Raw genomic sequence first — 26,427 nt, forward strand, 5'->3', positions numbered from 1 at the left:
CATTGGCTGTGTGTGTTATAATTGTATTTCAAAGTAGTCTGGCTAGCCACTTTTTTCTATTTTGCAAATATCGAGGTCCAGGCCAGTCAGTTTTCTCAGGACCAAAACCTCCTTGTACGTACTGAAGGAGTAGTCAAGCACGGGTGCTGAGAGGGAAAACACAGGTGGGGGGTGGGGGATCGATGAGGGAGGGCGGATGACTATGTGAGCAGGTAGGCAACATTGGGGTGGAAGGGACTCAAGTATGTGCGTCCTTCTGAATTTGGTTCTCTTTAATTGTAAGAGACTACAATTGTGAGTTCCACCCGCACCCTCTGGGCCACAGGCCCTCGTCCTCTGATTCCCAAACCGCGCATGAGGTGCACACAATCACGAAATGGCCGCGGAGGCCACAAAGAAGACTCTAAATCGCCAGACTCAGCCACTTGAGACCCTAGAAACACCATCAGCCCAACGGGTTCCCAACCTCGACAACTAATAGATCCACGGACAATTTGTCCATCGAGCACGGCCCCCCCCAGAACTCTAGACTCAGACCTCTCTCGAAGTTCAGCATTTTAAAGATACATGAGAGAGCAACAGCAAAGGAAATAAAAGGCCTCATTCCCAAGAGCCCAGGGACTTGTGTCCCATTGAACTGTAGAACCCCGAGAAATCTGTCAATGCTGCACCCTCAACTGATACCGGAGGAACGGTCCACCACACAACTCCCAAGCTAAGCGTTCTATTTTAGCCTGTTCTTTTCTAGTTTGTAGGGCGACAGATGCTTCAGTTCCATAAGTGTAGGGTGGGGGGAGGTAGGGAAGGAGGGATTGGACCGTTGTCCGATGTTTGGATTTATGTTTTATATTGTTCTTTTTTATGTTTATTGCTCACAGCACTCTAACACAGGAATACCACGCATGCACTGCGATCCCACACAATGCAATTTGAGCAAGGGGGCCACACCCTCCTCGCATCTCACTAAAGGCCCGACGGGATACCGTTCCATAACCCCCTTAGACCACACGCTCCATATGATGCACATAGCTCATGGGGATACCTCTCTCTGAGTCATGTCATGGAATTTCAATGGGTTGCTTGATCGCATCAAGCGTACAGCAGTCTTGAAGTATGCCCAACGACATGCCCCTGATATCCTCCTGCTCCGGGAGACCCACCTCCTGGGGACTCAATTTTACTTTCTTGCACGCTATGGTTTTGACAGGGTGTGGCAATCGGGTTTCGACAGAGGCTCACGGGGCGGCCATCCACCTGCAGAGGACCCTTCTCTTTGTTCCCACCCACATAAATAGGGACCCACAAGGGCTGTTTGTAACTCTCTCTGGAACGATGGAGGGGAACACCCTTAACCTCATATCCATATACGACCCACCCGCTATGCTTACACCACGCTGAGACACCTTACTGACGTTATTTCCACCCTGCCTTTAGCACAGACAATTCTGGGAGGTGATTTTAATGCGGTTATGCAGCCCACGCTTGATTCTACGGGCACACCCTACCCTGCTAGGGCAACACAGGCAAAGAAGCTGGTTGAATGGGTGGCCACTTTGGGCCTCTGTGATGTGTGGAGAACCTGGAACCCTCAAACCCCCCAATACACACACCTCAGCAGCGCATCATATTCACACACGTATCAACAAGGTTTGTATGCCTGCCCCCGACTGCCATAGTGTTGCTGTCATGGCTGTTCTCCCCCGAGGAATCTCGGACCATTCAGCATTGCTCCTGCATCTAGCAAAACCCCTGGCATGCTGCAACCGATGTGGCGATTAAACACCTGGTTCATGCAAAGCAAAGAGTTCCAAAAGGCTATAGGAGAGGAATTGCAGCAATACTTCCTCATGAATCTGGACTGGGTACCTTCCCGGGTACCCTCTGGGAGACATGCAAGGCCACCATCCGAGGAGTGGCCAGGAGCTATCTCCAAGCACAGCCATTGTCCCGGGACAGGCATCTGGCTCTGCTCGAAGCGCAAGCAATTCGGCTGGAGGCGGACCTTGCCAGGGCCCCAGATGTAGCTCAGGACAGGCAACTTGCAGTTGTGCGTGAAAAGATCAAGCAAATCTCGTTAGAATCGGCCAAGTTGTTATGGCACTCGGCTGTCGCCCAGGTATATGGGGTGACAAAAATGGGAATCTGCTACACAGACTGGCCTCATACCCCCCAGGCAAATCGAATCATCCTGAAATCCATGACCTCTCTGGAGTCACTCACCACACATCAGCCTAGATTGCACAGGCGTTCGCTGATTATTATGCCCGCCTATACTCAGCGCGTAAGCTGGAGGGCTCCCTCCTAGAACTACTAGTCCCAGAGAGGGCCCATATTCCTTGCCTGATGCACTTGGAGGTGCCAGCCTGGACCTCCCCTTCACCCCAGAAGTAAGTACTGTAATTTCCTCACTGGCATTCGGGAAAACTTCGGGCCCAGATGGATTTTCTCAGGAATACTATGCCACCTATTGGGAGCTGCTAGTCCCCCCCTCTCCACCTTATTCCACCATGTTGCAGAGGTTGGAGCCTTTCCCCCTGAAACAGACATGGTGACCATTGTGGTCATCCCCAAGACCCAGGCACCCTCGTCAGCTTGTGCAGACTATCAGCTGATTTCACTAATCAACGCCGAACTTCAGATTTATGCCACGGAACTGGCTCAACACCTACACCCCTTCCTTAGAAAACTGATTCAGACCAGTGTGGCTTTATGCCAGCATGCAGCACTAGACACTGTTTGCAACGCCTCCACCTAGCCCTCGCAAACTGCCTAATGCTCACCCCCTACCTAGCACTCCTCCTTGACGATTTTGAAAAGGCCTTAGACACAGTTGATTGGCTTTATCTAGAGGATGGACTAACAATGATGGGTTTGGGTCAGCAGTTTTGTCGCTTCGTTCGGGTCTTATGTTCCAACCCTAGACTCAGAGTATAATGGGGCCCTCTCTGAGATATTTCGGTCCATAGAGGTACGACACAGGGCAGTCCCCTTTCCCCACTCTTGTTCATGCTAGCGATGGAGATCCGGGTTTAGGGCCTCCCACAGTACCGATTCAGCCTTGGTGAAGGTCTCGGAAGCCATCAAAGAGTGTTTGGAGGCCGGCAGCAGGGCAGCACCGATTTTGCTGGACCTGTCGGCGGCGTTCGACACGGTCCTGCACTCATGGCTCCTCATGCGCCTTACTTAGATAGGGGTCTCTGGCACGGGCTGGGGCTGGATCAGGTCCTTCCTGGATAGACGGGTCAACTAGGTCTGACTTCCGCCGTCCTCTTCTACTACCCTGACAGTGACCACAGGGGTCCTTTCTTAACCCCCTCCTTTTTAGCATTTACGTTACACCTTTGGTATACTTGGCAGAAGAACTGGGGGCGAAGACTATTGCCTACGCGGATGATACACAGCTTCTCTTTACATGGGAGAAAAATACGGACTCTGTCTCTTCTGGGAAGCGCTGTCTGTCCTCTGTTTTTAAATGGTTTGCCTCTGCATAGCTTAAATGCAATGAAGAGAAGTCCGAGATTCTCCTCTATGTGAAATTTCCACCTAAGTTTAGGGACACTCTCTGGCCACCTGAATCCCCCCTGCCTACCTCTGCTGGAAATTCTTTTAAGAATCTGGGGGTGTGGTTCGAGGAGAACCTTTCCTTCTACACTCAGGTCAAGAAGCTTGCCGGCACGTGCTTCAGCCTGCTTAAAACCCTAAGGAAGTTTCTCCCCCTTCTGCCTAGGGCTGCGAAGGAGACAGTCATACGTGCCTTTATTTTATCTCGGTTGGACTACACCAATGCTTTCTATGTTGGCATTCCTTTTTAAAAAAAAAAAATTATTTTTCAGCCCTCTGGAGGATGAAGACTGGTGAGAGGCCCGTATGGCCCCAAGACCAATACCACTTACACCTGACTCTGCTTCATCCAAATATACTACCTCCATACCGCTTATCTCACCCCCAGAGTGCCTGCATAGGGCAGGATTGCACATCTCGCCTGAATGCGGGTGCTGCGGACAACAATCAGTGAATTTTTACCACATGGTCTGGTCTTTTCCCCGACTTATAAAATACTGGGATAAGATAGAATCTGAACTTGCACACGTTCTGGCCTGGCAGGTACCCCACAATCCCCTACACCTCCTCCTGGGAGTCATGGACACATCCCGACCCTCCCAAAATAGCTAAGTATTGTAGAGGGGTAGACTAGTGCATTGCCCAGGCGAAACCCTTGATTTTAGGCCATGGGATGACCAGCCAAACACCAAAAGATATGGGATAAACGGATGAACCAGTTTGGATAATAGGTCTGTATGCTTGTCTCTTCACCTTTTGATTGCTTGTTTTTGCGATGTACTCTGATTGTTGTGCATGTATGTACATTAGTGCCACTAGCACACTTGACATACCATTGAATACTGATCTAAGTGCTGTATTGTTATTACTATTTTTTGGTTGTTTCAAAAATCAATAAAGTTGATCATCAAAAAAAAAAAAGATGAAATTTAGCACGCTTTAGTTACAGAAGCAAACATATTGAAATGGTGAACATTAACTGTTTAATATCAAAAGCAAAAGAGCTCTTGCTATTTCCAATTGTTTCAACATCTGACAAAAGTAAATATGAGTTTGAAGTATGAAGTGATCTTGAATGTGATCTTTGGTGTGATCTTTGATATGATCTTCGGTGTGATCTTTCGTGGGATCTTTGGAGTCTGAAAGTCAAAAAGTATAATTACCTTTTCACACATCAATTCATGAACACTCCTCATGCATCCACATACATCCACCCATGAATTACTGGCATAAAATTTGATCCGGATATCAAAACACTTATAAGTACAATTTAATCAAAAGATCTCCAAAATATTAAAAAGTCACTAAAAACATTAATAATACATAATTAAAATTCTGAAATCAGAAGGGACTTCAAGGAAGACGGTCACATTTGTCATAAAATGCATTAATTTTTAAAAACATACAAACGGATCATCATGCAAATCATAAGTTCTTTGTCAAAATATCGTTCAGTACAAAACAAATGTAATGACAACACAAAGCGTCTTTGGTGTGGTCTTTGGTGGGATATTTGGTGTGGTCTTTGGTGGGATATTTGGTGTGGTCTTTGGTGGGATCTTTGGTGGGATATTTGATGTGGTCTTTGGTGTGATCTTTGGTGGGATCTTTGGTGGGATATTTGGTGGGATATTTGGTGTGGTCTATGGTCGGATGTTTGGTGTGATCTTTGGTGGGATATTTGGTCGGATGTTTGGTGTGATCTTTGGTGTGTCTGTCCTACATTTCAGCCTGGCTGGACCCCCACGTTTCCTGAGGGTATACTTAGGCAGTCCTAAGAAAAAGCGTGAAGAAATGGGTTTTGGGTGGGTCGATGGCAGGGAGAAGATTGCTGGAGTGATGAGCGAGGTCTTTGGGACCTCCAATCCCACCCCAGAGCCAAGGTTGATAGGTGGCATCTCTTGATCCTGGCTAAACTGGTGTTCTCTTAAAAACTCCCTATTGAAAAGGTAAGCATCTTAGCCTTGAGACCGAAGGCAGTATTTAGCTCTTTCACCCTCCTTTTTCGGTAGTAGCCGTGCACTGCTCTCGATTAGGATACTAGGGATTTATTTATATCAGAATAGCACCATCAATGACGTCTTTGCGCATCTTTTGTTTTTTCAAGGTACAATGATGAGGCCTTTGCTAAAGAAGCCATCGAAACTGCCATACACTTAAAAGCACAGTTTCCAGAGACCCTGGCAGGCTTTGACGTGGTAAATATAAAGAAATGTTTTTATATATTTTACCTGCTTTCTCTTTGACCTGCTTTCTCTGCCATCATCTGTAGTGAAACTTTGACATCTATCATCACCCCTTACCCACCCCTTTCTGCGTTCTGCTTTGTCTTGTATAATATTCTTCCCTCATATGACACCAGCAACCATTGTTTACTTCCACAGCCATCACTGGCTTTCTCCACCATTCTCTTCGCCACCATGTATGCCTGCTCCGCCTTCCTCAAGATTCTTGTTCCATTCCACTGCTTGCGATGCTAGCTAATACCTTTGTCCTCACCAAACTAGAAAACTGCAGCATCCTCCTTCCTGGGCTCCTGTATTACTTCTCTATCACATTGACTCCCTGCACCACACAGGGACCACGTCCTGACAAAGAAAGCAAGTTGGATGCCGATGGCCCTAGGGTATCTTGAGCGTCTGCCACGGCTTGGCATGGTGGTGCTTCACAGGGCATCTTCAGATTCACTCAAGAAACAAGTAGGGGAGACAATCCAGAAGGCAGGGATGCAGTTTTCCTCTGGATGCTGCTGATGCTGCTTCTATGTAGATCAGTAGCACTCTGCTACTTGGAAGATCACGCCTGACTGAGAATCCCAGGATTCAGCGCAGAAGTACAGATGCATCTGCTGGACATGCAGCGTGCACTACCAAAGGCATGACACAATGGTTGCAAGCCGCATGAGCACTGTGTGTTTTTGCAGCATAACAAACTGTACCAAATACACAACAAATTGACATGACAGAGATACTTATTTAGAGCTTGGGGGAGTGGGTGGACTGTTCCTCCAGCACCACAAATAAAGCTGTTTCATTGCTCCATTTAGAATACGGGAAAAGTCAGATTACCCTCAGTAGAGTCTCAGCTGGTGGAAACCCCAGAGCCTACCCACAGTACTACTTACTGTGGGGTGCACCTACCCCAACATATTTTGCCGGCCATTTAAATATTAAATGTCAACAAAACACCCAGAAGGTTGGTGTGGTTTACTTTTGTTTCATGAAAAAATGTAATCATGGTCTTGGAGTTTGTTTTCTCGAAACCAAAAAGGTTTGCTGAGTGGGTGCTTTAAACATGCACTGAAATCTCCAGGTGAAACCCCAGGGAAAAGGGAAAACTTATTGGGGAAGTCAATTTTTTTTCAATTCCAGAAGCTTTATTCGAATTGTAAAAACGAATTCATAAAAGCATACAAATAAAATTCAAATTTAAAATAAACAGTTCTGATGCTGGTTCAGTGACTACATTTACAATACATAATTAAAGAAAGGTACAACATTTGTTAAAAACATTAAAATCTAAGAATTTCATGATATAGTACAGCGGCCTAGTGAGAAAATTCATTTGGAGTTTTAAACATTCTGCATATTCGGCAAAAACAGGTACAAATTTAGATTTACATCGTGTTTCTGTACCTCACGGTAGCTGTCAGAAAAGAAGATACGATTCCAATGATGCGTTCATTTTCTAGAGTTCTTAATTTATCAAATGTATGTATGTATGTATGTATGTATAAACCGTTTTATAACGCGCTCCATTACTTGGGAGTATCCTGTCGCGATTGGGAAGAAGCAGAGGAAAAACAGAGGGAACTTATGTGACACTCCTAAACAAATGGGTTTTCAGATTTTTCTTGAACTGGGCAACACAGTGAGTGGAGCGCAGATGAAAAGGGAGCGCATTCCAGGCACGAGCAGCGACTACAACTATGGACTGGCCCCCCTAGTCTAGTTCGCTTGAAGCAAGGGAGAGACATTTTAAACAGAGTGGATGATCTGAGAGCTCGAGTGGGGGCATAAAAGGTGAATCTCTTCTTCAGATAGGCAGGTCCTTGGTCGTGGGTTGCTCTAAACGAGAGCACCAAGGATTTAAACAGGATGCGCTGGGATACAGGCAGCCAGTGAAGATTACACAAATCAGAGCGAACACTCTTCCATCTCGGAACGTTGAATAAGAGACGGACAGCGGCATTCTGAATGATTTGCAAGCATTTAACCAAGTAAGCTGGAATGCCGCTAAACAGGGCGTTCGCATAATCCAACCTTGCCAGGATGAGAGCACGAGCGACAGTCTCCTTAGCTTCTCTAGGGAGCAGTGAAAAGAATCTTCGTAACATTCTCAGCGTGACAAAGCATGTCCCAGATAGCTTCTTTATGTGGTCCTCAAATCTTAGGTCCTCCCCGAACCATATGCCAAGATTTTTCGCGGGGCCTCCCATCACCTTGGGGCTGGGAATGTTCGGGGGCCAAAGCGAATTCCTGAAATTGGAAGGGAAAGAGCCATAGAAGAGCACCTCGGATTTGTCCTCATTGCATTTCAGCTGGGCCATAGTTAGCCAGCGAAAGACTGAGGACAAACACAGTTGGACTGCTGTAATATCCAGATGATCATCTGGCCAAGTAAACAGCAGCTGAGTATCATCAGCATACCCTATAATCTTAGCCCCATACTGTTCCGCTAAATATACCAGGGGGGTGATGTAAATATTGAACAGTAGGGGACTAAGGGTAGATCCCTGTGGGACCCCCGTGAGGAGTGGTTTGGGCTCTGAGGCATGGGGCGGCATCCAGACCTGTTGTGTCCTGTCTGATAGAAATGAGGACAACCAGGCCAGGGCACCTCCCCCGATGCCGATAGCAGACAGCCTGGCGAGGAGGAGCTCGTAAGGAACGGTATCGAACGCGGCAGAGAGGTCCAGTAAAATCAGGACCGCTCTGCCGCTTCCGTCCAAACATTCCTGAATCGACTCCGCCATCTCAACCAGAGCTGTCTCCGTGCTATAGGCCGCCCTAAAGCCTGATTGAGCTGGATGAAGAGCATTAGAGGTCTCAACAAAGCTCTCCAGTTGACGAAAGACCACTTTCTCACATATTTTTGCCAGTGCTGACAAAAGGGATATGGGACGATAATTCCCAAGAACAGTAGCATCCAACCCAGGTTTTTTCAAAAGCGGCAGATGCTCTGCCCGCTTCCAGCTAAGAGGAACCTCAGCTGAGGATAGAGAGAGATTCACTATGTGAGTAACCTCACTACGAACAATGCCTACCACCTCTGAAAGTACCGGGGCAGGGCAAGGGTCAGAGGGAGAGCCCGATTTAAGAGATTGGAGGAGAGGCAGTACATCACAATCTGCAACCAGCGAAAAGTCCGTAAACTGTTCCGTATTGCAGGGGCATAGCGTAAAAAAGGGCCAGCCACTGGGCAATCCGCTGGTAGCGCAGAAAGTACGTCCTGTTGAATCCTGGTAATTTTGTTAATAAAAAAATTAGACAGGTCCTCGCACCATTGAGCAGAGGAGGCCAGAATGGCAGTATCAGCAGCAGGGGATACAAAACTTTTAACGATAGAGAAGTTCTCTTTACTATTATTTTCTGCTTTAGCAATTCTCCCTGCGTAGTAGCTCCCTTTAGCTATCGTAATAGCAGCATAGTAGTCATTTTGGGCTGTGCGTAAGACGAGCTTTGACTCCGAACTATACCCAAGTCTCCATGCTCGCTCCAGCTTTTTACATACTAGTTTCAGCTCCCTCAACTCGGGAGAGAACCAGGGTTGGGAGGGAGTGCGTTGGAACCTGGACACGGTAGTCCGTTTTGTAGAAGCATTAGCCGCCTGCAGCACCCACCCATCGAAGCCACTAACCGCCTCACCTATCACAGCAGTAAGCTTCGGGCGAGCTCTAGATAGAGCCTGGCCGAACGCAACCAGGTTGACCTTCTGGGTATGACTCGTCGGGGGTGTGGAAGCTGATGCCCCTCTACAAGACCTCAAGCCCCATGATACAAGCAGGGGTTTCAGCAATTTTTTCCTCGGATGGCTATAAAAGGTGCAAAAGAGAATACAGTGAATGTTAGACTGAAAAGAAACATCGTCACAAGGACAGGTTCTTTTTTCTTTTGACCAGTCATTACACTGTGGGAAGGTTATCAGTCTAAAGAAAGTCTCTAAGCGAAAACGAGTCAGGAGCATATGATTGAAAGGGGGTTGTTCGATCAAAAGATACAACTGGGCCCCCTTATTAACAGTAATCAGATAGTGATCCATGACTGTATTCTTAGATCTTTCTTCCCGCCATATTTTTCTCTCTAAAAGTTGTAAGAGGAGTTTTTTAAGGGCAGTTCTAGACACGTTCGCCATACTATCTGGGTTGGAAAAATATTCAGGATGCCCAATTGCTTGCAGTAGGTCTTTAACATAGGTAAACCATTTGATGTTGGTGGCTCCATCAGATGACAAACAATCCTTTATTATATCTCTATTCAGGGAGGTCTCTGGATTAACCCATACATTATGCCATAGCAAGACTGGGGATAATTTAATAGTGTCTGTAACATATGGCAAGGCTACTTCCATATGTGTCACATATGTTGCCGTACTCTATGGGGTGGCCAATAGGTAGCGTAGGAATCGATTTTCAACTTGTTGGATGGTTTCTACCGACTCAATCCCCCAGAGTCCAACCCCACATGTCTCAGTAGGGATACATTTTGCCTTAAAAATCTGGAGCAATTCTCTTACTGGTCTTCCACCTAGCTTTTTTGCGAAATTCACCAGAGCTCCAGTAGCTCTAGTAAACGCAAGCCCCCTGGCAGTTACTGCAGGTTTCCATGAGCCCTTTCTCTCAAAATGTACACCAAGGTAGCAGAATCTGTCGGTAAGCTCTACCTGTCTACCGTCTAGAACAATTGAACAGGGTGTTCTTCGGTTCTTGGGTCCGCATGAGATAGTGTATGTTTTGGAAACGTTCACGCGGAGGCCTCTACTTTTCATGAAATCTGAAAATTTCGACACTGCCTTTTGTAAACAAACCCTGGTCTGGGACATAATTGCCGTGTCATCCGCGTAAAGGAGTATGGGAATGCGTTCCCATTTACTGTGGGATAATCGTGATAGACTTCAGTCAGGGTGGATCCAACCTTGTTTATATATAGAGTAAAAAGCAGGGGTGCTAAAATGAACCCCTGTCTTACTCCTCTGCGGATTCTGAACATGTCAGAGCACTCACCCATCCTGCCAAATCTAACACTTGCACCAGCCCTATTATAGAGTTCTTTGATGAAAGTGAGGATTTGATTGTCCAGACCAATGTCAGATAGTGTTTGCCAAAGCATTCCATGGTCGACACAATCAATAGCAGAGCTTAAGTCCACATATGTTATAAAGAGGTTTATTTTTTTGGCGTGGATATACATAGCTGTTATTATTGCTAGATTGAGTCCCTGCTCAACGGTCCCCTTACCTGCCCTAAACCCATATTGCAGGTTGGAAACCACCTCATGTTCTTCCAACCAGTCCTGCATTCGGTTTAGAATGATCCTGCCTGCGACCTTCATTAGGCCATCGAGAAGCGAGATTGGCCGGTAGCAGGCAGGATCATTCCTATCCCCCTTTTTATAAATCAGAACTACTATAGCCTCCGACCAGGTGGTGATGAACCCGTTGTTATTTGAGGAGTTGAGCACTCTGGTCAACAGAGGTGCCCAAAGGTCAGGTACACTTTTGAAAACATCTATTGGAACGCAGTCCGGCCCTGGAGCCTTCCCCGCCGGGCTTTCTGTGAGTGCCTTGATCACTTCATCAAGATGGAAGTAGATGCCCAATGGGAAAGAACTGCTCTGTATCTCGGCCGACAGTACCTCAGGGTTTTTTGGTGTTATTCCTGGGAGGTCTATTTCATTATAGAGACCTTCAAAGTGTGTAACCCAGTCTTGTGCTGATCTATTTGGGGGCCCTGATGGGCTTGAAAAAACGGGGCATTGACTGCCTTCCAGAAGGCAGTGTTATCCTTCTGCTCGGAGGCTGCGTGCAGGGCTGACCATGCCTGCATTTTTAGCTCTTTCTTCCTGGTTATTAGGGCATTCCGATAGGCAAGTCAGGCTGACTGGATGTTTTCTCTAGATTTTGGGCAAGAATGCAGAGCTTTTTTCAGTGCGGCAAGCGCCTTAGTACAGTTCCCGTTAAACCATCCCTGAGACCCCTTTGGTGGATTACGGGGTACTCTGGTCAAAAGTTGTTTTATACCTGAACAGATTTTTGTAAATGAGCCAACAATGGTATGAACATCTTCTTCAATTGAAAGGCAAATTTTAAACTCCTCATTGGCGTTCCTAACAAGATTTTGTAAAAAGTTTGTGGGTGACACCTTTTCCCATTTGATACATAACCCGTGTTTCGATACCAGTATTGCGTTAGATTATATATGATGTTGCTCTTGTGACTTAAATCACCATCCCTAGCCTTCAATGTTACAGCAATGGGGTAGTGATCGCTAAGGGCAGTATCATTGATCTCCCAGTTTAATACCACACCTACATAACGGGTTAATAGGAGAGTAAAATCAATAATCGAATTGTACCCTCTCCCATTGAAAGTTGGTCTAAATGCTTTAGTGGGTGTGCAGAGTTCGTTAATGAAAGACAAAGAGAATTGAGCCGATATAGAATTATATAGCTCCCCTAGTTTTGTGTGGGTAAAATGACTCGGGCCCCCTTCGTAGTCGTCTCCCGCACCGCACAAACACGCTATTCCTCGGGGACATAGGGGGCAATTAAAATCCTCCACCCACAGCAGGGCCATGTCTCCTATCCTATGCTCCTCGATTTTAATAAGATCCGTCAAGAGGTTGTTGATGACACGCTCTATAAGTACGGGAGGAATATTATTATAAAAATTTACCAGGACCATATTTTGTAGGTATCCCCATGATGTAATTAAAATTTGATAGTATTCATTAGTGGTGAATTTAACATTTAAGGGTCCAGTGGTGATTGAAATGTAGGTACACAGACCCCCCTTGTGCCTACCACTTTGGCTGGGGGTAGCTGTAGTAAAAAAAGTTTTATAACCCACAATATGTAATTCCTTGTTAGCCCAAGTTTCTTGAACACATATGATGCTATAATTTAATGTCAATGATTGCCACAACGGGTCATTAATTTTGGCGAGCAGGCCTGCCACGTTCCAGCTAATGATGCTGCTGGGAAGTACAGGCTTCAATAAGGGGCCGATTTCAGTGACTTCAGGAGAAATAACTTCAACACTTCCAACGAGAGGCACAGGACAGGTGGGTGATTGTCGCCCCTCGAGATTTACTATGGGAGGGCTTATTGTTGGTTGTACTAATTGAGATTTAAGTCCCATTGTGAAGTTGGCCGGATCAGCAGGGTTATCTAAGGGCGTACAAGATGGACAAAGATGTGTAACACCCATATCATATATTTCCTGAAAGTAGTTTAAAAAGCTAGTTGGTTGGTTAGGATATCTTAAAACTTTGACATTGTTGTTTGAATGGGATTTTACACTGCTGTTGTCAAGACTACCATCTACAAAGGGCGCCGTAGGAATGTCCGGGACTATATTGAATACATAGTCTGCTTCACTCACACCCCCCTCACTATCACTACTCAAACTATCCTGTGTGGAGGTCTTTTTAGTGACAATGTGTTTACTTAAATCCACATTTAACTGTGATGCTAGGGGTGGAGAGCCGTTTGAGGCATTTGACCAGTCGATGTGATTTAATGCACATAGAACCATACGTTTCTCTGAAGTAAGTCAGTCTACTCCATCTAATCCTGTGATTGCATCAAATCTGTTTAGAGTAGGGATGTTAAATGCAGGGACCCCCACGATCCCTGGTAGGGATTTATTTGGCTATGTTGACGGGGTAGTAGGGACCTGGGGTAGAAATAATTCAAATCGTGAATCTGGATCCCAACCCCCCACTCTCCTGATACCAGTCATTGAGGTACGGGATAACCCTGCGGTCCCTAAAGTTGATTAATATGGCATCGCCTTGGGTATCTTTATGCCTCTGTCTCCCCCAGTTGAGCCTTCTCACATTCAGAATTTCCCCATTGATATTTGGGGGTAGTGGTCTATTATTCCTTAGCCAGTAAATGACTTTATTTTTAAGTTCCTGATAGCCTTCTGTTTTCCCTATTTGTAATTCTGGGACCCTAGTCAGTACCGCAACATAAGGGGCCGCTCCTGGCGAAAGATCAATTTGCAAAATGGGGCCAGTGTTTTTTCTTGTATCTAAGTTGCCCCTCCCATTGTTACCCCGTGATGCCGCTGACCGGATTTCATGTCCCGCTAGTCCATCGGTCCTAGTTGGTTTAATGGCAGTCGTTGTAGTCTGTGTTTTATCTGGTAGTGTATGTGTAGGTCTAGAATTTTATTTGCCTTATTGGTGTTATGCGTTGCTGATTCCACTGTTACAGTTTTATTACTAATGATAATTCCCTTAATAAACCTGTTTGATTTATTGGCAGCTTCCATGGTCCCCAATAGGTCAGCTATTCTCTTTACTCTTTCAACTAGTGGAAGAAGTAGTGACTTCACCAGTACTTCAATGTTCCCTATTAAGTCATGAATTGGGGGAAAAGGCACTGGAATCTGGCCTGAGATTGTGTTTACTAATATGTTCCCTGTTCCTGTAGTTTGATGTGTTGGGGAATGTGGGTGGGTCCTGGTCAGTTTAGCCTGTCTACCTCTGTGTCTATTTCCCCCTTTTTTCCTCTTTGATGTATGCCCTTTGGTTTTTTTGTTGCAGTGGGGCGCGAGTGTTTCTGAGGCAGGGGTTCTTCCGAAATTATTTCTAGGACAGGATCAGCACTAGAATCCTTGCTACTATATGACCTGTTGGGCTCAGATAATGTTGTAGCATCTTTCAACAGGAGAGGAGTGCCAATATCGCTGTGAGAAGATCTCTCCTTGTACGGAGTAGGCGTCGGTGAAGCCACTAATTGGAGGGGTCCTAATGATGAGTGTTTATTCTGGAATTCAGTTGATATGCGGCGCTCGGTGATGGCTATCTCATGCTCCAGCATGGAGGCCGCCCTGGTAATAAACTGATCGATCGTCCCCCTTACGGACCCGCCCACTAATGATTTCCTTACCTTTGCAGCCCTTGGTGACATATTCCACAGTCTTTGTGCTCAGGTACTTTGTGGCCTAGAAAGTAATAAGCAAAGGCCCCACCAAAGACACAATGAGACAGAAAGTGAAAAAGTGAGTGCAGCATGCATGGAAAGTCGGAAAAGCATGGAGAAATGACATCATTTCTCCAGGTAGCGCCTCCTTTGAAGGGGCGTTAACTTTTGGCGCAAAACCATGTTTACACATCTTTGTAAAGATGGTTTTGCGTCAAAAGGCATAGATGGTTGCATGAGAACGCCATGTACCATCCATGTCACACCCCCTTGGCGCAAAGTAACACAAAACAGTGCTTGGCACTGCTTTCACTACTTACAGGGTACTTTCCAGTGCAAAACCATTTTTGACGTTAAACCAGCGCAAAAGTTTTGAAAATCTGCCCCTATATTTGTTGCAGAAAGAAACACTGAAATTACACAACTCATATACAAGTGTGCCTCTGTCCTGTCCTATCCCACAGTGTACACATCCTTACACCCACTTTTTCGCCTGAGACCTTTTCTTTTCCTCACCTTATCATTCAGAAGTTTCTCCAGCTGGCCCAATTGAGGAAGAGAGATACAGAGGAGGGGCCCACTGCAGCTGAGAAGGTGCATAGCAGGAAAAGGCACTAAGATTACATGATCATGAGCAGCATGACTGGCTAGGACGTGACTCTCCGGAGCTCCGGCGAGCTGCCTCAACATCCGTCTAAAATATCGAACCAAGAACCACCAAAATTACATAGGAGCTGCCCTAGAGCAATCGGACCCTGTGGAGACTACTTTAACGAAGTGCCCACGACAACCTGCACCACAGCGCCGACTTTAAGCCAGAACATTGGGAACTCTGACGGCGGCAAGATGGCGTCTGCTGAGACGGAGGTCCGGGATCGGCGCTGAAACAGGGCTATCCGGTCCGCAGGAGGTCCGCGGGTGGGCGACGGCACTGTCTGGTCCAAGTGCAGGAGCCCCTGAGGGAATACGGGCTGATCAGAGGTGCCGGTGAGGTGTTTGGAGGTCCCGTCCGGTCCGGCGCCCTTAATCAACATGGCGGCAGGTGTGGCGCTGCCGAGCTGAGACCATATTGAAGATCGCCCCCCCCCCCATCGTTCCAGCCGACCGCAGGACGAGACGGTGAGGAGCGGTTGGAGGGCCCTGTGGGAAGCAGAGACTGTGGGGAAGGCCGCCCGGTCCCCCTAGACCACCGGGGACTTTACCAATATGGTGGCCGATGCCGCGAAATAGTGCCTGAGGACGCCGCGACTTGGCTCCTGGCTCCCCTCCCGTGCCTGGGACACGCATCCTCCTGAGCACTGCACTACCTCCGGCCTGTGCTTGAATACGGACCCCCAGCCCAGCACTGCCCCCGACGAGGTTGAGATCGCTCGAGGGGGTATTTGAGGCCACGTATTCTGCGGGGGAGCCAACACCGCCCCTGGAGGGTCCCACCTGGGAGCTCCGGAGAAGATTGCCCTTTCACCAAGATGGCGGCGGCGGCGTCCGTGATATAACGCGAGGTGCAGAGGGACTATCGACACCCCGCCGGGGAGGCCCGTGAGGTGAGAGGCAGTGACACGGGAGCTGCTGGCCCTGCCAGAGACTAGATGTGTGGAGAGGCCCACAGGGAGCCGCTGTGCAGTTGCGCGGAACTCAGGGTAGCGCCAAGATGATGGCCGGAGCCGCGAGCCGGGGATAGAGAGCCCCCCGATCTGGCCTGAGACCCCGTTGCGGCCCGGACGCTCTGTGGCCGGACTGACATGCATAGACAGCCGCCTTGGGGGGCGCCCGGACGGAGCGGTCTCCCGGTAATTGATGCGGCGCTGAGAACTCCTCAGGGTCCGCCTTGTGCACCTGCCACACACCGCTAATACCCAGCCCAGATACAAGAAACACCACTCGTTGCCCGGGGCTGGGGGCACAACTCCTGGAAGTGACCATCAGAGAAGGGGGGCTCGGTAGACCTTCCTGGCACCACTCCCGGCGACCTGAACAGCACGAAAGGTGGAAAGGGGACGACAGTGTCCCATGAGACCCATAAGGTGAGGCTCTTGACCCCAGAACACCTAAGGGGACACGGATACAGTGGACCATCCTCCAGGCCGTGACTAGCGCCTGGGGGTAGGGTGACTCACCATTCGCCCAGCGTGCTTGACGCACTACTCCAACGAGACATGGGGAAGAAGGATATGCCGCCTAAAGTGCCTAAACAGGGGCCCATGGACAATTTTACTGCGCCGCGTCCTATGGCGGAGGGCCTCCCTGCCGCGTTGGGCGCGCGCTCGGACACCGAATTGCTGATGGGGGCCATTCAGACTTCATGAACTGATATCCAGGAGTTTCGAGTGGCCCTGGAGGTCAAGATAGGCAAGGTGTGCTCTGAAGTGACACTCCTGAGGCAGGATTTCCGAAACCTATCTGACAGGGTTACCTCTGCAGAGACGCGGATGGGCGAGGCCGAGGATTCAATCACTACCCTGCAAAAAGACATGGTGGAGCTCAAAGCATCTCACCGCCAACTACTATGGAAGGTTGACGCCGCCGAAAATAAAGCGCGACGCAATATTCTGCGCTTTGTTGTATTTAGGGAAGGGATCGAGAAAGCGGATATGGTGTCCTTCCTCCGCACATGGCTCATGGAAACCTTCCCAGCGGTACAATTTTCACCTCGCTTCATTATTGAGAGGGCGCATAGGGCCCTCCTAGCAAAACCACCGGAGGGGGCGAGACCGCGACCGGTCATTGCGCGTTTTCTTAATTTCACTGACAGAGACCTTATTCTGAAAGAGGCGAGGAAACTGGGTGAGATCAGTCTAGAAAACGCACACATCATGGTCTTCCCAGACTACAGTCAGGAAGTCCAGAAACAACGGCGCTCTTTCGACGCCGTGAAGGCGAAACTCAGAGACTTAAAGATCTCGTACATGCTTCTCTTTCCGGCGAAACTTAAGGTGCTATACAAGGACATGCAATACAGGAACCCAATGTGAAGGGTCCAGAGACCTGGTTGGTATTGTGTGGTTACTGCTTACTAAGTCAGTGTGTACCAAATCATGTAAGAAAGAAAAATTTCTTTCTAGAGTCCCCTCACTCACCGGGGTTGCCCACGGTGACATGCTTCATCATTGGGGCCATCCCAGTTCTCTACGAAAAGGGGCGTGCTGCGACAAGGCGACTACACTGGAGCACTGGTTTTGTGAGATGACTATGTGTGGTGTAAGTTTGGTGATGGTGGAGTGGGTGTGGAATTAAAAATACCGTGCTAGTGGGCCTCAACAATTTATTTTGCTCCTAGTGTGGTATAAAAATTAAAAAGGGGTAACACTGTATTCTAACTTTAATTGAGCTAGATCAGTGTTATGGTCGACATGTTTCAAGCTCCCCCAAGCTTTTCATCAGGACCATACAGGGTCCAGCCCTGTATTGCCACTCCTGTATTCAAATGAAAAAAGTGTTCTAAAAATAAATACTAATTATTTATATTTTACGCTGTTAATAATAAAACATGTGTGTTTTTGTACATACGGTTTGTAATTTACTTCAAATGCTGTAAAAGAGAATAACAGTTGTTTAATTGCAGACACCTCCTTCCGAAAAAGGGGAGAAACAACTCACATGCATCTCACTTCATCTAGGGCGTGGGTGTGCCCTGGGCACCATACTGGTGCGTGCTGGTTTTCAAACCGGTGTGGAAAAGTAAAGCACTGTGAATCAAGTGGTTTAGTGGTTTCACACACAAAACATAAGACTTAATGTGACTATTGACAAGACACACAACATATACACACAAAAATAATAACATGGCAGATGGTATATTTACATAAACGAGTGTTTGGTTACACCCCATGGTCTTAGGCAAGGGCAGGAACGCCTCGTGGAAACATTGCTGAAAAAGGAGGTTCAGGGTAAGGGTTATAATGCTCCTTTTCTATGTTTCCTTCTAAAATAGCTGGTATCCTAGCAATATAGCGTCGTTTTGCACTTACTTCCTATCGGCAAACCCGCTCGGTACTACCTGATGGCTCCTCACCCGACCGCATACTAAAGCAGAACTGGATTCCCGGTGTATTTAGATAGGTCGCGCTTCCGGGTTGCCGGGCTTTCTCTAATGACTAGAGCGTTTTTCGGCGGCCATCTTAGGAGTATGTCATCGCGCTCGACGCGAGTGTTTAGTAATTCCAAGTGTAACTTCGAGGTTAAGCCGAAATTGAAGATGTAAATTAATTTAGAGTGATGCTTAGTAGAGGGGCATACTCGAAAAGTAATTTAGAACACAGGTTTTTTGGGGACGGATGGATGATATTTTGATTTGTTTTTGAAAAAAGGGGTTATTTTGAACTCAACCATATTTGTAAAAAACGTGTTTTTAAACACTGGATAGGTGGAGTATGTCGTCATAAGGACTTGTACCTGTTTTATTTCTGAAGGCAATGGAGGGTGTTGAATGATTTTGGAAAGGCTTATAAGTTGGTTAAATACCTTTCTTGTACAGTATATATACAATCAGCTCGGTATGTCTGTTTTTCTTCCTGGGAAAAGAAGGAGTTAGAGTTTTAGGAGTATGGTAGCAGGTACTTTCAGTTTTTGGCATCTGTCTTTCACAGTTTTTCCACAGTTCTTTAGCAGGCCTAGGGGCGAAAAGCCCCCCATGGGATTTCGTCATTGAGTCCCAGGGTGTCAGTATGTAAACGAAACACCCATCTTTGCTCTCTTTCATGGAGGATTCTTTCCAGGTTGTCTTTATTTTTCACTACCTCTACAACTACCCAGGTCAGATCGTTTGGTGTATGGTTCTGTTCAATGAAATGGGTGGTCATTCTGGTTGTGGCTCGTTTGCACCTTATGTTACTTCTATGCTCCACTATGCGGGTACTGACCTTTCTAGTGGTCATTCCCACATAGTGCAAGTTGCATGTGCAAGTTATCAGGTACACCACTCCACTGGTGTTGCAATTGGAAAAACCCTTCAGTTCCCATTTCGTGGTATTGTTGAAGGTTATAGTTTTGGTTGGGGAAGTTAAATGACAGACGCTACAGTTGTTACATGGGAAATGTCCATTCGGTAATGCTTGGGATCTTACTGTTTGGGTTGTTGGTGTGGGACGGGTATGTACCAAGTAATCTTTCAAGTTTTTCCCCCGTCTATGGCTGAACATTGGGGTTGGTATGGTTAGTCCACCGCTGTTGAGTATTGGCCAATGTTTTTTGATTATTTTGGACACAGTGTCAGAAACTTGATTAAATGTAGTGATGCAAATGGGTCTATTGTTCTCAGGTTGAGTTCTCTCCTTTGGTTCTAATAGGACTTCCCTATTGTTGTTTGCAGCTCGTTTCTTAGCTTCTTTTATCAGTTTGTTTGGGTATTTTCTGTTTCTCAGCTTGTTGCCCAGGTCCTCCGCTTGGGTTAGGTAGTCAGATTTTTTGCTACAATTCCTGCGCAAACGAAGGAATTGCCCAAATGGGAGGTTTTGTTTTAGATGGCGAGGGTGGAAACTGTCAAAGGCCAAGAGACAGTTGCGTGCTGTCTCTTTGAAATGAGTTGTTGTTACCAGTTTGTCGGACTCAACATGTATATTTAGATCCAAGAATACCAAATCAGTCTTGCTCATTGAGCAGGTGAATTTCAGGAAAGGATCCTGTCTATTGAGCCAAGTCAGAAAAGTTTGTGCTTCTTCTTCTGTGCCTTGCCATATCAACAAAATATCGTCGATATAGCGTTTCCATTCCGTTTTGAATCAACTCTATACAAGTAACAACATGGGACCAGTATGGGCAGTACATTCGCGCCGAGCATAGCCGGACTGTACGTCCATCAACTGGAGAAAAACAAAATACTGAATGAGAGGAATCCCCACAGACACCAAATCCTGCAATGGAAACGCTATATCGACGATATTTTGTTGATATGGCAAGGCACAGAAGAAGAAGCACAAACTTTTCTGACTTGGCTCAATAGACAGGATCCTTTCCTGAAATTCACCTGCTCAATGAGCAAGACTGATTTGGTATTCTTGGATCTAAATATACATGTTGAGTCCGACAAACTGGTAACAACAACTCATTTCAAAGAGACAGCACGCAACTGTCTCTTGGCCTTTGACAGTTTCCACCCTCGCCATCTAAAACAAAACCTCCCATTTGGGCAATTCCTTCGTTTGCGCAGGAATTGTAGCAAAAAATCTGACTACCTAACCCAAGCGGAGGACCTGGGCAACAAGCTGAGAAACAGAAAATACCCAAACAAACTGATAAAAGAAGCTAAGAAACGAGCTGCAAACAACAATCGGGAAGCCCTATTAGAACCAAAGGAGAGAACTCAACCTGAGAACAATAGACCCATTTGCATCACTACATTTAATCAAGTTTCTGACACTGTGTCCAAAATAATCAAAAAACATTGGCCAATACTCAACAGTGGTGGACTAACCATACCAACCCCAATGTTCAGCCATAGACGGGGGAAAAACTTGAAAGATTACTTGGTACATACCCGTCCCACACCAACAACCCAAACAGTAAGATCCCAACCATTACCGAATGGACATTTCCCATGTAACAACTGTAGGGTCTGTCATTTGACTTCCCCAACCAAAACTATAACCTTCAACAATACCACGAAATGGGAACTGAAGGGTTTTTCCAATTGCAACACCAGTGGAGTGGTGTACCTGATAACTTGCACATGCAACTTGCACTATGTGGGAATGACCACTAGAAAGGTCAGTACCCGCATAGTGGAGCATAGAAGTAACATAAGGTGCAAACGAGCCACAACCAGAATGACTACCCATTTCATTGAACAGAACCATATACCAAACGATCTGACCTGGGTAGTTGTAGAGGTAGTGAAAAATAAAGACAACCTGGAAAGAATCCTCCATGAAAGAGAGCAAAGATGGGTGTTTCGTTTACATACTGACACCCTGGGACTCAATGACGAAATCCCATGGGGGACTTTTCGCCCCTAGGCCTGCTAAAGAACTGTGGAAAAACTGTGAAAGACAGATGCCAAAAACTGAAAGTACCTCTTACCATACTCCTAAAACTCTAACTCCTTCTTTTCCCAGGAAGAAAAACAGACATACCGAGCTGATTGTATATATACTGTACAAGAAAGGTATTTAACCAACTTATAAGCCTTTCCAAAATCATTCAAAACCCTCCATTGCCTTCAGAAATAAAACAGGTACAAGTCCCTATGACGACATACTCCACCTATCCAGTGTTTAAAAACACGTTTTTTACAAATATGGTTGAGTTCAAAATAACCCCTTTTTTCAAAAACAAATCAAAATATCATCCATCCGACCCCAAAAAACCTGTGTTCTAAATTACTTTTCGAGTATGCCCCTCTACTAAGCATCACTCTAAATTAATTTACATCTTCAATTTCGGCTTAACCCCGAAGTTACACTTGGAATTACTAAACACTCGCGTCGAGCGCGATGACATACTCCTAAGATGGCCGCCGAAAAACACTCTAGTCATTAGAGAAAGCCCGGCAACCCGGAAGCGCGACCTATCTAAATACACCGGGAATCCCGTTCTGCTTTAGTATGCGGTCGGGGGAGGAGCCATCAGGTAGTACCGAGCGGGTTTGCCGATAGGAAGTAAGTGCAAAACGACGCTATATCGCTAGGATACCAGCTACTTTAGAAGGAAACATAGAAAAGGAGCATTATAACCCTTACCCTGAACCTCCTTTTTCAGCAATGTTTCCACGAGGCGTTCCTGCCCTTGCCTAAGACCATGGGGTGTAACCAAACACTCGTTTATGTAAATATACCATCTGCCATGTTATTATTTTTGTGTGTATATGTTGTGTGTCTTGTCAATAGTCACATTAAGTCTTATGTTTTGTGTGTGAAACCACTAAACCACTTGATTCACAGTGCTTTACTTTTCCACACCGGTTTGAAAACCAGCACGCACCAGTATGGTGCCCAGGGCACACCCACGCCCTAGATGAAGTGAGATGCATGTGAGTTGTTTCCCCCCTTTTTCGGAAGGGGGTGTCTGCAATTAAACAACTGTTATTCTCTTTTACAGCATTTGAAGTAAATTACAAACCGTATGTACAAAAACACGCATGTTTTATTATTAACAGCGTAAAATATAAATAATTAGTATTTATTTTTAGAACACTTTTTTCATTTGAATACAGGAGTGGCAATACAGGGCTGGACCCTGTATGGTCCTGATGAAAAGCTTGGGGGACCTTGAAACATGTCGACCATAACACTGATCTAGCTCAATTAAAGTTAGAATACAGTGTTACCCCTTTTTAATTTTTATACCACACTAGGAGCAAAATAAATTGTTGAGGCCCACTAGCACGGTATTTTTAATTCCACACCCACTCCACCATCACCACACTTACACCACACATAGTCATCTCACAAAACCAGTGCTCCAGCGTAGTCGCCTTGTCGCAGCACGCCCCTTTTCGTAGAGAACTGGGATGGCCCCAATGATGAAGCATGTCACCGTGGGGCAACCCCGGTGAGTGAGGGGACTCTAGAAAGAAATTTTTCTTTCTTACATGATTTGGTACACACTGACTTAGTAAGCAGTAACCACACAATACCAACCAGGTCTCTGGACCCTTCACATTGGGTTCCTGTATTGCATATACTGACGGGAGGCCGACCTGGTTTGGTCTAACCTCCTTCTCCCTCCATTTTTTGATGGTGCTTCTTCACACACCCGGAGGATGCCTGGCAATGGCTGGAGGAACGCCCGATCCTCAACAGCAGAGAGACCATCGGACGGGATCTGCTGGACAGGTCCTTCAGAAGTGCAACCCAGTGGGAAATACCGAAGGCACAGAGATTGAAATCCAGGAGGTCTAAGAGACAAACCCCGGCGACACCTTATCGAGGCCGTGGTATGGGAAATACACGGAAAGGACGTTCGGCATCTCCGAAAGGTGCTGCCGAGACAGGCTCAAGAACTGTCGCTCTACGATCCACTGCTCGCTCAGAAGGCGAGGACGAGGAAGGCCTCGATAGCCGCACATCTGGAGGGGAGGAAGAGGAGGAAGGGGGACAATCTGTCCATCCGTTGGTGGAGGAGATCCGAGTGCTAGAGCAGGACATGTCTGGACAGCATAGTGCGCCCGAATCAGAGACTCAAGAGTCCAAATCATAAACGGTGGTGGTTCGGGCCACTGAGCATGCTACGTGGGGTTGAGATACACGCCCTTTGGACGATGGTGCATTTGGAAAATGGAAATGGCAGCCCGACATAGGGGAGCACGCAAGTTGACACACCTCTCTGTTTTACTGTTCTTTGATTTTTTGAAGGGAGGGATCTGTGGGTGGGCGATAGGCCTACTCTTACGGAAAGTTATGTCCTGTGCTAGGATGAGACTGGAAGGGGAGGGAGGTGGGGAGGGGGGGTGGGAGAGGTGGATTTCAAGTTCATTCAGGTAGGGGAACGGGTGGGAACAGTTGGGGGAGGGAGACAACAGTTGAGATAATGCAGCAGCGCACATCCTACCTACACACCACGTACACATGCCAGAGTCTAACCACATACAGCCATCACATCTATCAATGGCAAGTACCTTAGACACCCCACATTGAGGAGATATGGGACTGAGCGTCCTGACATGGAATGTCAACGGATTAGGCTCTAAGGTCAAGAGGGGCCAAGTGAACGCCTATATCAAAAAGGTGGACCCGGATGTCACCTTACTACAGGAAACACACCTCAAATGTACACAATGTGCCTTCATCGCTAGAGGCCGATATAGAGTTCTGGCTCATGCGGGCTACACATCGGACTCCAGAGGGGTAGCAGTCATTATTAATAAGTCCTCACCATTCTGCACCACACGCACCTGGATAGACCCAAAGGGGACATACGCTGAAGTACAGGGTACCTGGAATAGACACAAGTACACGCTAATTTCAGTTTATGCACCACCCAAATTATCGACCCGTACGCTCACAGCGCTCGCGAACATCCTTTTAGACACGGCAGACACTATATAAGTGGTGGGAGGTGACTTTAATGATGTTATGAATATAGGACTCGACAGATCCGGCGACGCAGGGAGAGAAGGGCACCAGACCACACTGTTCAGTCAGATGTCCACTATAGGACTTACGGATGTCTGGAGGTGGCTACACCCGGCACAGCAAACCTACTCATACTACTCCGGGGCACACAGGGTGTTCTCGCAACTCGACTATGTCTTCATGTCCCGAAAGTACCTGAGGGTATAGGATGTTGCAGAATATAAGGCCAGAGGCATATCAGACCACTCGCCACTGTTTGTGAGGGTGGGGCAAAACCAGGGCAGGGGCACAGGTTCCTGGTGCTTAGCGGCCTGGGATCTTCAAAATGCTGCCATGCTGAGAGGCATTCGAACAGACATTAAGGTATATATTGCAGAAAATGAGGTTACGGTGGAATAGATCGTCACCCTCTGGGAAGCCCTAAAGCCGGTACTACGAGACAGGATAAAATGCAGATTGGGAGAGGAAAGACGTAAACTTCAGGCCGAGGTTGCTGCCCTAGAACAGGCTATCCTGGAATGGAAGAGGGAATATCTGACCCATAAAAACAGCGAGACCCTTAGGCGGCTACTTGATGCCCAGAGACAATATAGAGAATTGAAAACTAATGAGGCTAAGACCCAATCCCTCGCCACCCTCCACCGTCTATATGACGTGGGCGACAAGTCAAGAAAACTTTTGGCGTGGCTCAGTAAAAAGGAGCGAATGGCTAGATGGATAGACAGTATTGATACCACCGATGGGACTACTGTTAACACCGACACCGAGATAGCAGAAGCATTTGCTACGCACTATGAACAGTTCTATGCAACGCGTGACCTTGTAACTTTTGAGGAAGCAATACAATATCTGGATCGGACGGTCCTACCGGTCCTACCCCCTGAGGCCCTGGAGGCGCTGGAGGCGGACATAACGACTGATGACATTACGGACGCCATTGCCAAGCTGAGACCGGGAAAAACCCCAGGCCCGAATGGTTTCCCAGCCGAGCTCTTTAAGCGTGCGGCGGACCTCTTGGCTCGCCATCTTAAAGGCCTCTTTACTGGTGCCTTCCAGGAGGGGAAGCTCCCTCCGGATCTTGCTATGGCAACAATTGTCCTGATATACAAGGAGGGCAAGCCACGAGAGAATTGTGCTTCCTACCATCCCATTTCCCTGCTCAACACGGAAGTCAAACTGTTGGCAACCATCTTGGCGGTCCGATTGAGAGCGGTTATTCCAGGCCTTATACACTTAGACCAATCAGGTTTCCTACCAGATAGGGTGACTAAACTGAACCTTAGGAGATCCCATAACTGGCTACAGGAAGTACGGGGGCGGCGCGAACCACATTGGTTCCTTTCCCTGGATGCCGAGAAGGCATTCGACGCGGTACACTGGCCATTCCTATTTGCAGTGCTTCACAAGTTTGGTTTCGGACCAAACTTTATCAAGTGGCTCCAGCTCCTCTACACGGCCCAAAGCCAAGGTGAGGGTAAATGGGAAAATGTTGAGTGAGTTCCTGATTCAGAGAGGCACCCGACAGGGTTGCCCCCTGCCTCCCCTCCTCTTCACACTCACTTTTGAGGTACTCGCAGCCAGGATCCGGCACAACAAAGACATCTCTGGCTTTACAAGCAACGACACGGACCCGACACAAGAAAAGATCTCGCTGTATGCGGATGATGTCTTGCTATACATAACTAAACCGGAGCTATTCCGGGAACTAG

At 47.1% G+C, this 26,427-nt stretch overlaps 1 protein-coding gene across 4 annotated transcripts in view; it reads left to right on the forward strand.

Moving 5' to 3' along the window:
- LOC147733978 (adenosine deaminase 2-like) overlaps nucleotides 1-26,427 on the forward strand; it is a 514,604-nt gene that overhangs the window by 241,751 nt on the left and 246,426 nt on the right. For all 4 annotated transcript variants that reach the window (XM_086952886.1, XM_086952888.1, XM_086952884.1 and 1 more), the window contains one exon: nucleotides 5,669-5,759. In XM_086952886.1, the coding sequence (XP_086809012.1) occupies nucleotides 5,669-5,759 (91 nt within the window). The remainder of the gene's footprint in view (nucleotides 1-5,668; nucleotides 5,760-26,427) is intronic.

This window comes from Lissotriton vulgaris, chromosome 1_2 (assembly GCF_964263255.1).
Source record: "Lissotriton vulgaris chromosome 1_2, aLisVul1.2, whole genome shotgun sequence".
In the NCBI taxonomy this organism is placed as follows: Eukaryota; Metazoa; Chordata; class Amphibia; order Caudata; family Salamandridae; genus Lissotriton; species Lissotriton vulgaris.